The sequence below is a fragment of the Chiloscyllium plagiosum genome, chromosome 4, assembly GCF_004010195.1.
Source record: "Chiloscyllium plagiosum isolate BGI_BamShark_2017 chromosome 4, ASM401019v2, whole genome shotgun sequence".
Lineage (NCBI taxonomy): Eukaryota > Metazoa > Chordata > Chondrichthyes > Orectolobiformes > Hemiscylliidae > Chiloscyllium > Chiloscyllium plagiosum.
In genome coordinates this window covers 49,610,373-49,622,429 of record NC_057713.1, presented here as the reverse complement: position 1 = coordinate 49,622,429, position 12,057 = coordinate 49,610,373, and the positions used below count along the sequence as shown (strand labels likewise).

The window sequence follows — 12,057 nt, the reverse complement described above, 5'->3', positions numbered from 1 at the left end:
GGCTACATGAGTTACTTCTGTTTCTCATAGCCTTATGCTCGAGGGAAAGAAAGCTGATCAGGACATTGTTAGAACCCCTTGCACTTCAAATGGCATTCTGATCTTTACGATGTTTATCAGAAAAAGCATTTAGGCTTCATTTAACATCTCATCAAAAGCATCCTATCTCTAACTGTTTTGTATTATTACACAGAGATGGGTGTTTATGTTGTAAAATGGGACTTGTATAAGGTAAAGCCAGACTTCATGCGATATAAGGCAGAAAGATTGTACAAATAGTACATTTAATACTGAGTTAGTTAGGTTTGGGAAAGAAGGGTGGGGGATCAAACTGTCAAATAAATAAGGAGAACGAATAGTACTGCACTGGGAAAACAATTCAGAGACTTGGAGCCATTTCAATTTGAGAGATTTATTATCCTTTCTCTTGTGGTTTCTCTCCTGAATGGGTGATGAACCCAAGCATATCATTAGGTTGGTTTCAGAAATGTTACACTAGTTTTTACAAATCACAATTCTATATGTGTGTGATCTGAGTGCCGAATGTTTACAAAGTTCCTCAATGATGGACTGAGGTACCAGTACCTCCCAAATATGTATATTCTTTTCCCCAAAATTGCATGTAGAATTCTGATTAGAGCATTTAGGTACAATTGAAATCCTGACATTAGGATCTTATTGAATTCCAGTTGGATTATTTATCAGTTCAACTCCATATAGCTTTGTGATAAACCACATAAGGCACTTAAAACCTTCATCTTCTGAGAGGGCTTACTTTCTAAATATAAAAGTATATATTGTAACTTTTTGACAGTGCATAGTGTTAAAGAGTATTGCATGTTTAAATATATTTCATTTTTGCAATTCAAATTTTACAGCTCTTGGTTACCAATATCAAGGCAGTGCTTATCCTATGACACCTGCAGGAATTTCACCACGGTAATCATCAGAACTAATCATTATCTTATGTATTTTAAATCAAATTCAGGTTCGGCATAGACTATCCCAAATATAATTCAAGTTGCAGAATTTGATTATTGACTATTTTGATGCTTTTGAGGAGAAAGTGAGGTCTGCAGATGCTGGAGATCAGAGCTGAAAATGTGTTGCTGGAAAAGCGCAGCAGGTCAGGCAGCATCCAGGGAACAGGAGAATCGACGTTTCGGGCATAAGCCCTTCTTATGCCCGAAACGTCGATTCTCCTGTTCCCTGGATGCTGCCTGACCTGCTGTGCTTTTCCAGCAACACATTTTCAGCTATTTTGATGCTTTTCTCAAGGTAAATAGGTCTTGAGTTAAAGGGAACAAATTATGTGGGAAGACATTTCCCATCGGAGGCGGCTTTGGAAATGGGGTTGGGAGAATATTTTGAAAGTCGTGTATGGGGACAGCACTGTAATGTATACTTGCCTGGCAGCAGTGTATGACCAGTTAAGATGAACTAAAGACCCCCTTGGGGCCAAAGTGCATGCGTTCTGCAGATTTTCCTGGTGTTGATCCACCTCCCCCAATTCAGGAGACAGCCTCCTGGTGAACTAATAGTTCCTTATTTGACCTAGCCCCATTATTGAACCAGATGTATCCAAAAGCTATAGGTGACCAGTTCCACAGAGAGATTTTGTAAAATCATCATGAAAGCTGTGCCCCTTTTCGGCATATACATTTCCAGCAATTTTCCAAAGGTGCCCTCCTCCCCCACCCCGTAGCTTTCCTAGCTGCCTCAGCAGGAACCATCTTTTCCATTGGAGCTACTGGCCAGTCATTGTTGCAGGCCATCCTGGGGAGCTTCCGGTACCAGGAAACAATTTGGCCACCTCCCAGAAAATTCCACCTGATGACCACCTCTAATCCATTCAGGGTCAACATCCAGAAGTGGTTATGAAGTTTGAATATTGTTTAAAGGGATTTAAGATACTTCCCAATATACTGAAGCTACATTAGAAGAGAAACAGAAGTGCATTGGAATATCCCCTGTAATTTATTGTATTGCGCAGAATCATATGATTCACATTGAGTATGTTAGAAAAATAAAAGCACAAGCTTGTGGAAATACTCAAGTCAAACAGCATTGGTGCAGAGAGAAACCGAGGTAATGGGATGGGTTTAAACTCCTCTATAGCACTGCTTATGGGAGAGCAGCTCGAGTGCCTCCCCATGGTCACCTAAATTTGTCCTATCCTGAAGCTAATGCTCAGAGTCCTCCCATGATTGATTCACTTCAACCCCATGGGTGGAAATTAGCTCGACCTGATTCTGTGGCTTGATCCAGCTTCCCACGAGAAAGTCAAGTCTTTCAATGAAGCTGATCACTGAGTGGGGTTTAAAAAAAACTTGAGTGACAAAAAAAAACATGCAATGAGTTAAAATTCCACAATACACTAGGACACCAGGAATGCCAGGTTTCCCATTCTGAACAAGGCCTGTCCATCTCCCCTAACCTTCATAACCTAGGCCTGTTAATATCAAGACCAACATTTTTGATCAATTGAAAGGCCATCAGTCTGAAATGTTGGTGCTGTTTCTCCTTCCACAGCTGCTGTGTAACCAGAGATTTCCAGCTACCGTGTTATTTTGTTTTTGACTCTGCAGAAAGTTCTTTTTTGTATTATGGCTTTATTTTGCAATGCAAAAATTTAGATATATCTTCAAACCCTTTCCAATAATTGTGCACAAATAATTTAGGATGTCACAGTGTAAGTATTGATGCTATTTCTCATGACTGTCATTTCCATGAAGCAAAATTTAATTTGATGATTTTCAAAAGATTAATATCAGCACTTGGACGAAAAAGGATGCTGAAATCAATATTCAACAAAGGACCTGACAATTAAATCAATAAAGTTAAATCTGCAAGTGATTCAGAACACTTCGTCAAATTTGGTTTTCTGGATTAAATGCAGAGAATCTTTTTCTGCTCAGTCTTATATTCACTTCTAGTTTGCAAATTATTAAAATTGTTGGTGTCATTTTGTGATGGATTTGAAGCGATTTCGCTAAATGTTTGGTTTTATTTTGTTTCTTATTTCATTCTAGTTCGTCATCTTCCAGACCTTTGCATGAAACTGTTGAGAGAAAGTCTGGTATGTAGTAGCATTTTATAATCCAGCAATTGCTATTGTCAATTACACTTAATTTACAATGCAACTTAGAAGTTTTATTGTGTGTAACAATGTGAACATCATGAACATGTTCTGTCTTCCCACATCAGTGAATTATGTTGCTAGGCGTAAATAAATTGAAAAAGCAGAAGTGGGTATAGGCCAAATGGTCCCTTGAGCTTTTGCTGCCATCCCAGCAAGACATAGTCTGATCTTCATTCTGAATTAACTTTTCTCATGTGGTTCCCAAGTAACTTGATTCCTTCAGATTCAAAAGACCTGATGGTCTTAGGCTCGGATATATTCATTGAGTATCCATGAGAAAGAAATCCAAAGATTCTCAACACTGTGTATGTGTCCTTTCTTCTCAGTCCAGAATGAATGAATGGTTGTAGGCTCTCTGGGCAGGGTAATCAACAGTCAGCGTTCACTCTTGTCAAGCCATCAGAATCTTAAATGTTTTGACAAGGTCACTTTTCATTCTACCCAGAGTATTGGCCCATTCTACTCAAACTGTCCACAAGGAGCTACTTTCATAACATGGGAATCAATCCACTGAATCCTTTTTGCACTGCATCTAATTCAGGTCTAATGTTCCTTGGGTACAGCAACTAAAAATGATGCTTAAGCATCAAGCTTCATTCTGTCTTAAGCCTGATGACTGACCATGTATATTCATGTTGGTTCTGTTGTTTAACTCAAGTGTGTTCACACAGTGAGATCAGGGTCCTGTACCAGATAGCCTACAGGTACCCAGTTTGGTTTGTGCCTGGTCCAATCTGATCATCACCTAATTGGTCCAAACATAACCAAAAAGATCTGAATTCCTGAGGGAAATTGAGGATAACTGTCCTTGACATCAAATAGCATTTGACGAAGCGTGGTGTAGTCACTGGGAAGCAGGGGGTGAATTCACCACGGTTTGGAGTCATACCAAGCACAAAGGAAGATGGTTCTGGTTGTTGGCCAGTCTCTCAGCCACAGTACATCACAACAGGAGTTCCTTGGGCTAGTGTCCTAGGCCCAACCATCTTCAGCCTTCCATCTATCATAAGGTCAGAAGTGGGGATGTTTGCTGATGATTGCCGTGTTCAGCACCATTCATGACTCCTCACATACTCTTGCAGTCCATTTACAGTTGTAAGAACTGGACAGCATTCAGGCTTGCAATAATAACATTAATGCCAGACAAATACCAGACAATGGGCATCTCTAACAATAGAGAATCCAGCCATCACCCCTTAACGTTCAATGGCAATTCCATCACAACCCACTATTAACATCATGGGATTTACCATTGACCAGAAACTGAAGTTTACCAGGTGTTTGAACACTTTGGTTATGAGCAGATCAAATACTGAGTATTCTGTAGTACTAATTAGAGGAAGGTAAATTAGAATCATAGAATCCCTACATATGACACAGCTACCCTCAGAATAGCATCCCACCCAGATCCTCCCTACCCCGCCCCAACCTTGTAACTCTACATTTCCCATGGCCAATATACTCAGCCACACATCCCTGGATACTATGGGCAATTTAACATGGTCAGTCCAGCTAACCTGCACATCGTTGGACTGTGGGGGAAACTAGTGCACCCAGAGGAAACCCACACAGACATGGGGAGAATGTGCAAACTCCACAGTCACTGAGTGGAATTGAACCTGGGTCCCTGGCGCTGTGAGATAGCAGTGCTAACCGCTGAGCCAGAATGCTATCCCTAGGCGGAGAGGTTTCAGTTTTTTTAATTTCAAAATATACTTTATTCATAAAAATATCTGAGTGTGTGTACATCATCACAAATGCATTTCTGTTCTGTAAAGCAGCATAGCAAGGAAACAAACGTGGCTGTACGCATCATTTATTTTTACAGCAAGCTGTATTGCAGCTTTTAGTATTCGGGGAGGAAGAATTGTTTTGGTTGTGGTGACTCCTTATCAGAACCGAACACTGTTAACATTTTCTTTCACTTTTCAGAGCCAATCAACTTGCTGTTCTTTGCTCGCATTTTGTATTTTAATGTCAAATGTAATCATCAGGCTGCTTTCCACTTCTTTCATTTCCTTAACCTTGCCATACCTGTTATACTTTCACTTTTGGTTTGTCCTTATTCTTTAAACTGATTGGACATTGAAACTTATTTAACTTGTTCCAGACTTCCTACTGATCGGTTGCATCATACTACCGATACTTACTCCATTTCATTTTGTCTTTCTTCTGTTGCCATTAATGTACTTGTTCATCTGTTTCGAGAAGAATTGCCAGACTGTTTTCTCCATATGCTGTCTGACCTGTTTCTCAAGCTTTTCGTTTTTATTTCAGGATTGCTCAATCTTGCTGTTATTTGTTAGGTATTTTTCTTGTTCTAATAATCTACAGGATCATAGTTTCCCTGGGGAGTGGGGCAGTAAGGTATCTTCCTTTTTCAACATATTGATGATGTCATCATTCACTTCATTTCCATGCGACTTGCAAGACCACAGAATACGGGAAGTCTGTCATGCTCTAGGCCTGATTTTGCTGAATAGAGGTGTGAGAAAGCAGTATGAGGTTAACAATGTCCTTATTTGTTGTATTATTCTTCCATTCCTAGTGGAAGCATCTTCACTGAATTGGTTTGTTGACAATTAAAACCAAATTTTGAATCTGGTATGTAACTTGCACCTTATTCCTCAGTACAGTGCAGCAGCCAAATGACTGGGGTTTTCAGTGTTTTTGCTTGCTGATCAGTAATATTCCATATATTATTGTGAATGGAAGAAATATTACAGATAAATAAGCACAGAAATGTACCATCCTACCGTTTCTGTTACCAGGCTGCCTTAAGAGATTTTTAATTTTGAATATGAAATTGTCAGTATGTGTGTAGTTACTCTTTGTATATTTTGAATCAGTTGCTTAATATGTTTTGTTATTGTTTCCTTTTGTTTAATAGATCAAGCATTGAAGAAGAAAATGGATTCTGTAGAACAAACTGCAGACCTTTTTGAAGACTTGCATTTGGACAAAGTACTAAATGCATTTGACTTGGCGACATCTTTGAAAAACAAACAAGGTAGCATTTGTACATTACAACAATCCACCTGAAATTTGAAGTGATTAAATTGAATAGCTACCTTGTTTTCATCGAAGAAAATAAAGTGCTATGCAAGATATTGTTGTAGAATTAATGACTTAGAGTTTAGCCTCAAGGCTGTTGTGAAATTGAGAAGAAGATAATTTCCTGATAGTCCTGCAGAATTTAATTACAGAAATACTTCTATTTTTTTTTCTTCTGTCTTGGTGTCTACAGGATGCCTGGTTGACTGGGTATTTAGATTGGACTGACCTTTTGGTTGGAAGCCTGCTTCACAAGGTCGAAGCTTTGAGGAGTAAGAGTGATAATTGATGATTGGGTCAGAGAGCCAATATTAATCAGGGGTTTAAGTTGCAGAAAGAGTGATGTATAGCTTGTCTTATAATCCGTATTGGGTAGTGGAATGGAAGGAGAGAGGGAATGTGGATGAATTTGAAATGCAAGGAAAAGGATAGAATATGTTTAATGATGTGTGGGGGTGAGTATGCTTGACTGGCTAGCTTGTTGTGTCTTTAGGAAATATTTCTATTGTTTTTGGCCTACTAACAGTCCTGTGAAGTCACTAATCTCATGGATTCATCCCTTCTTGCCTCTGATAGGCTGCTGGGTCTTCCTGAGGCCTGGACAATGGTTAAAAATAGACAGAATGTTAAAGAAGGTAGCGAGTTTCATTACAATTGACTAACTGGTCTGCTTCCTGAAGCTGGTTAGTCATAACTCAGTTATTCCACCTCCACTAAAGTCAGAGATAAATGGGTTTGGGGTGAATTTGGTTCTTGTTATAAGTTGTTTGCATTTCCATCCCTGACACAATCCTAACCCAATCATTTTTGACAGTTCAGGTTCAGTCCAGTTTCTCTTAATATTTGAAGTAGTTCTCAGGGTGGTTTTTTAAGAATAGATTACTGAGTGCATTTAACTATTTAGGAACTGCCTGTCATTGACAGTTAAGCCTCGTATCTGTGGATTGCAGTGTGAAACTGGTGACATAACTGCTCCTGCGACATGACAGAAAGAAGATTTATACAAATATATTTGAGTTCTACTCAGAGCTCTGCTGCCCTGGTAAACAATATTAAGATGGTGTGTTGGGGATGGCGGGGGGATACAAGATGGAAGCGACCCAGTATGTCTGCCCTGCTGAGCTCTGGACCGGAACCCCCCACACAATAATGGACATGCCCTTGGCCGCAGCACAGCCTCCGCGATCGCCCCAGGGGACTTACCTATGGAGCAGGGCCTGGCTTCTGAGTTTGTGAAACTCTGAGAGAAGATTGATTCGTCGATGGAAAAGAGCAGGCTTGAATTGATCTCCGTCATGCTGCAGAAGCATGACCAGGTGATCCAACGTCTCTGGCAACACGTCGGAGAGGTGGAGTAACGGGCCGCGGCCTCCGAAACTGCGGCAAAATCCTTGGCGGGTCAGGTACAGGCCTTGAAGGAGCACTTCGATGACCTCAAAAATGGAGGCCATTGGAAAAACATGCGTCAGATTGAGCTTCCAGAGCGGGAGGAGGAAGACCAGCTCATCAGCTTGGAGCACTGGCTCCTGCAGTTTTTGAAGCTGGAAGTCGAGGCAGGCCAGATTGGAGTGGAGTGGGCCCACCGGGTTGCAGTGCGCAGGCCCAGTCCTAGTGCGACTCCAGCATTATAGAGGCAAACAAATGCTGGAAGCCTCTAGAGCACTGGGGAAGGATCCACAGGCTCTGATATACAAAGGATCACAAATTATAGTTTTCCAATACTTTTCTGCGGTCAAGATTCGTAAGAGGAAGGCTTTTGCTGAGGTGAAAAGGCGGCTGAGGGACTTGAATATCCAGTATTCCGTAAAGTATCCGGCAATAGTACATTTCAGCCATAGAGGGTCCGTTTCCAATTTTGACTCACCGGAAAAGGCAAAGGACTTTCTGGATGCTTTAAAATAGACTGGTTAGCTTGAATAATATGGACAATAATGTTTTTTTTTTCTGTAATTTGCCTGGTTTACCTGGTTGTCGGAGGACCATTTTTTAAATATATGTAGGGGTGATAATTGTGTTTTTTTTTCCTTTTTTTTCTCTCTCTCCTCTCTTCTCTCTCCCCTCCCATCATGCTTTGTTTTTTTCATATCCATGCAGATGACATTCTTCTCTTTTTAACTGATCTGATGACATATGTGTCTTGTTTAATACAAGTGATTAATCTATTTGGTTTGTCCTCAGCGTATAAAGTTAACATTATGAAGTCGGAGGCCGAGCCTGTGATTTCCCTTTCAGATGGTCACAGGGAGGTTTCTTGTATTCAGGCATTTTTATCACCCTGGCCTTTGATCAATTATATAAAGCTAACTTTGTGCAGTTGCTAGAGAAGATAAGGCAAGACCTTTGGCACTGGGAGGATCTTCCGATATCTTGGTTGGGTAGAATAGCTCTGGTCAAAATGAATGTTCTTCCTCGTTTATTATATCCTATGCGAATGCTCCCTTTGATGCGGCCTAGGCAAGCACTACGGAGACTTTACAGTTGGCTTGGATCTTTCATCTGGCATCATAGATGGCCTCTTATTAAGCTGGACAAATTGCAGTTTCCGCAGGAGATGGGATGTTTGGATTTCCTGGACTTTAAGAAATATCAATTGAATTCTTTTCTATCCTGTGGCTGACTGGGCCTGCCAGAATCCGTGGTCAATTTGGTTGGACCTCAAGGCCTCCCAGGCAAAATGGCCACTCATCAATTTGTTATTTATGGACAAGATGAGGACTGTTATGGACCATTGCAGAAATCCGATTGTCCAGGTAAAGCATGGAAAATGATGCAGCCTGGTGAGGGCAACTTACAAAAAAAAACTTTCCCTTTCACTCCCATAGTGGGAATGTTAGGATTCCGTTCAGGGTCGATGGATTCTGGCTTTAAACTCTGGGAGTCTCCTGTTTGGGAGATTTATTTGGCGGCGAGGTCATGATGTCTTTTGAGCAGCTCAGTCAGAAATATGAGCCATCCAGGAGGGACTTCTTTCGCTACTTTCAGGTTAGGGACTTTGTGCGGAAAAAGACTACGTTGATGGTTAGTCCCTATTATAAGTCAGATATGGAGATGAGAGTGCTCCTGTCTACGGGTGCCATCTTTGTCAGCATCCTCTGTCACTTGTTAGGAAGTAATGTTTCGAAGGATATTGAGTGGCTATGCGGAATCTGGACTTGGCAATTGGGGGTGGAAATCTCGCCAGAGGTGTGGGAGGATATTTAGGAGGACGTAAGGAAGATTTTAATTTATAACAGAACACAGGCTGTACGATTGAAGGTACTCCACAGGGCTCATTTGGCACCAGAGAAGCTTGCGAAATTTAAGACAGGAGCACCCCCACTGTGCCCCAAATGTAAAACAGATGTTGGCACATTTACTCATTGCTTGTGATCATGTCACAAGCTTCGTAGGTATAGCGAGTGCTTTGGAAGGGGTCTTGGGATCTGAGGTAAGTTGGATCCAGTGTCCCTCCTCTTTGCTAAATTTCCCCGCTTTGGACGTGCATGGGAAGTAACTATTTAATATTCTTTAATTCTGTGCGAGGAAGAACATTCTAATGAGCTGGGTGTGGGACAGTCCACCGGGACTTTCAGGCTGGTGTAGATTAGTTATGGAGCGCATCCCTCTGGACTTCCTTACGAGTATGGTGCAGAAAATGGAACCGTTTTATAGAACGTGGCGGCTCTTTCTGAATGATGTAGGTGCATAATTGTCAGCTATATTGATCAGGGCCTTTGTGTAGGACTATGTCTGGCGGTCGAGGGGCCCCGGGGGGAAGAATTCCAAACAAATACGGGTTTGCTTACTAATGCTCCCAGTGGTGGGAGCTTTGGTGGTCTTGCACTGAGTACAGTAACTTAACTGAATATAACTTAATTTACGTTGGTTTCACTTGGTTTAATTTTTTTTCTCTTAGTTATTTATTGAATTGTGGTTTTTGTAGGGTTTCTTTCCTCTCCTCCAGTGGTTTGTGGAGTAGAATACTAGTTTGTTTTGTTAATGTCATTATATTATAAGGTTGTTATACTATTTTGTAGTGATTTTGCAATTTTGTAAAAAAATTAATCTTTTTCTCAATTAAAATATTTACAAAAAAAGGTGTAGGTGGGAATATCGCTTTCACCTAATGCTGAAAAATCTATGAAAGTGTTCAGTTGGTTAAATGGTTGTGTGGAATTCTGAAACATTGTATCGTATCAGCTTGGGGTGAGACTGCATCTCCTGCAACCCAAAACTTGTGTAATGCTGCCTCCTATAATGTGCACCGCAGTCAGATTAACTTTGTGTTAATCTTTGGAGATTCTCTCTTTAGATAGAGGAGTGCAAATTTTCTTCATGAATTTACCAGTATCAAATCTAGTAACACTGTGTCATGCAGATTTGAGAATAACCTGCTTTGTTTCTTGAAGGTGTAGCTGATGATACTTTTTCTTCTGATCGAATTGAATCTGAAAATGCAAAACCTTTGAGGTTACACGATGCTCAAAATTCAAGCTCTCACAAGGATGAACGGAGAGTGCATGTACTTAACATTCCTGTTGAGTTTCCAGCACACAGGATGAAAGATAAGCTTACCATAATTTTTCAGCGTGCTGTCAACGGTGGTGGAGAAATAGTCAACTTTCAGTATCCGACTAGAATTCCAGGATCTGCTGTTATTACATTTTGTGATGCCAAAGGTACTGTATACTTGAAGTAAGATGTAGTTTTTCAAAATGTTTCTTAACAATAATGCAGAATTTTACTCAAAACACATTTTTTTTGTGCACAGAGGTTATGTTTGTACCCTATACAAATGTACAATTAGGAGCAAATGTAGCCATTTGGGCCCTCAAACCTGCTCTGCCATTTGATAAGGTCATGACTGAGCTGTCTGTGTTCTGAATTCCATATTCCTATCAGTTGTTGATAACCTTTGATGCGCTACCTAATAATAATATACCTACCTCCATCTTCAAGATATTCATTGACATCATCTCCATTGCCTTTTAAGCCAGAGTTCCAAAGTTGCATGGCCTCTAAGTGAAAAACATTATACTCATCCCTGTTCTAAAAAGGTGACCTGAATTTTAAAATACAGCCTCCTAGTCCTGAACTCACCCCAACATCCTATCCACGTCTACCTTTTTGAAACCATTCAGGATCATCTGTACTTCAATCCAGTCACCTTGTACACTTCTCAGCTCCAGTTTAAACAAGACCAGACAGTCCAGTCTTTCCAATAAGACAAGGAATGCATTCCAGAATCAGTTGAGTAAATCCTTGAATTGTCTCCAAAGTACGTACATCTTTACTTACGCCCTTATATCTATGTCTGTCTGCATCTCCCTTGTGTCCTGTTCACAACTTTCCTATCTATTTTTGTGACATCTGCAAATTTAGCTGCCCATACCTTCATTCCCCTTATCAAGATCATTGAAATAAATTGTAAAAGTTGAATGACATATACTTGCAGGACATCTCATGTCCTGCCAATCAGAGAAGAAAAAATGTTTTCTATTAGTCAGCTAATCTTCTATCCATGAAAATTTGCTATAGCCTATGCCATGAGTTCCTACTTTGAGCAATGACGTTTTAAGTGGCACCTTGTCAAATCCCTTCTGGAAATTCAAGTGATGCTACAGATATACTTTCTCAAGGACCCACATATAGAAGATAGCACCATAATTCTCTCGACTCGAAAGATTGAATTTAACATCTATCGAACAAAGAACACAATCCATCTTGGGTATTTTCAGTATTTATGAAAATTTATTTTACTCAGTTCAGTAACTCCTCAAAAGTGGTTATCAAAGTACTGTCAGCATTATATTCTGTTTAAGCAAAAGAAAAAGAATAACCTTCTCAAATGCTTTATTGTAGTGTTGTTTTAAAAGGATCCT

At 40.3% G+C, this 12,057-nt stretch overlaps 1 protein-coding gene across 8 annotated transcripts in view; it reads left to right on the top strand.

Moving 5' to 3' along the window:
- The window catches only part of si:dkey-181m9.8 (E3 ubiquitin-protein ligase RNF31), a 72,539-nt gene that overhangs the window by 30,533 nt on the left and 29,949 nt on the right, over positions 1–12,057 (top strand). For all 8 annotated transcript variants that reach the window (XM_043688178.1, XM_043688175.1, XM_043688181.1 and 5 more), the window contains 4 exons: positions 879–939; positions 3,033–3,079; positions 6,033–6,152; positions 10,585–10,854. In XM_043688178.1, the coding sequence (XP_043544113.1) occupies positions 879–939; positions 3,033–3,079; positions 6,033–6,152; positions 10,585–10,854 (498 nt within the window). The remainder of the gene's footprint in view (positions 1–878; positions 940–3,032; positions 3,080–6,032; positions 6,153–10,584; positions 10,855–12,057) is intronic.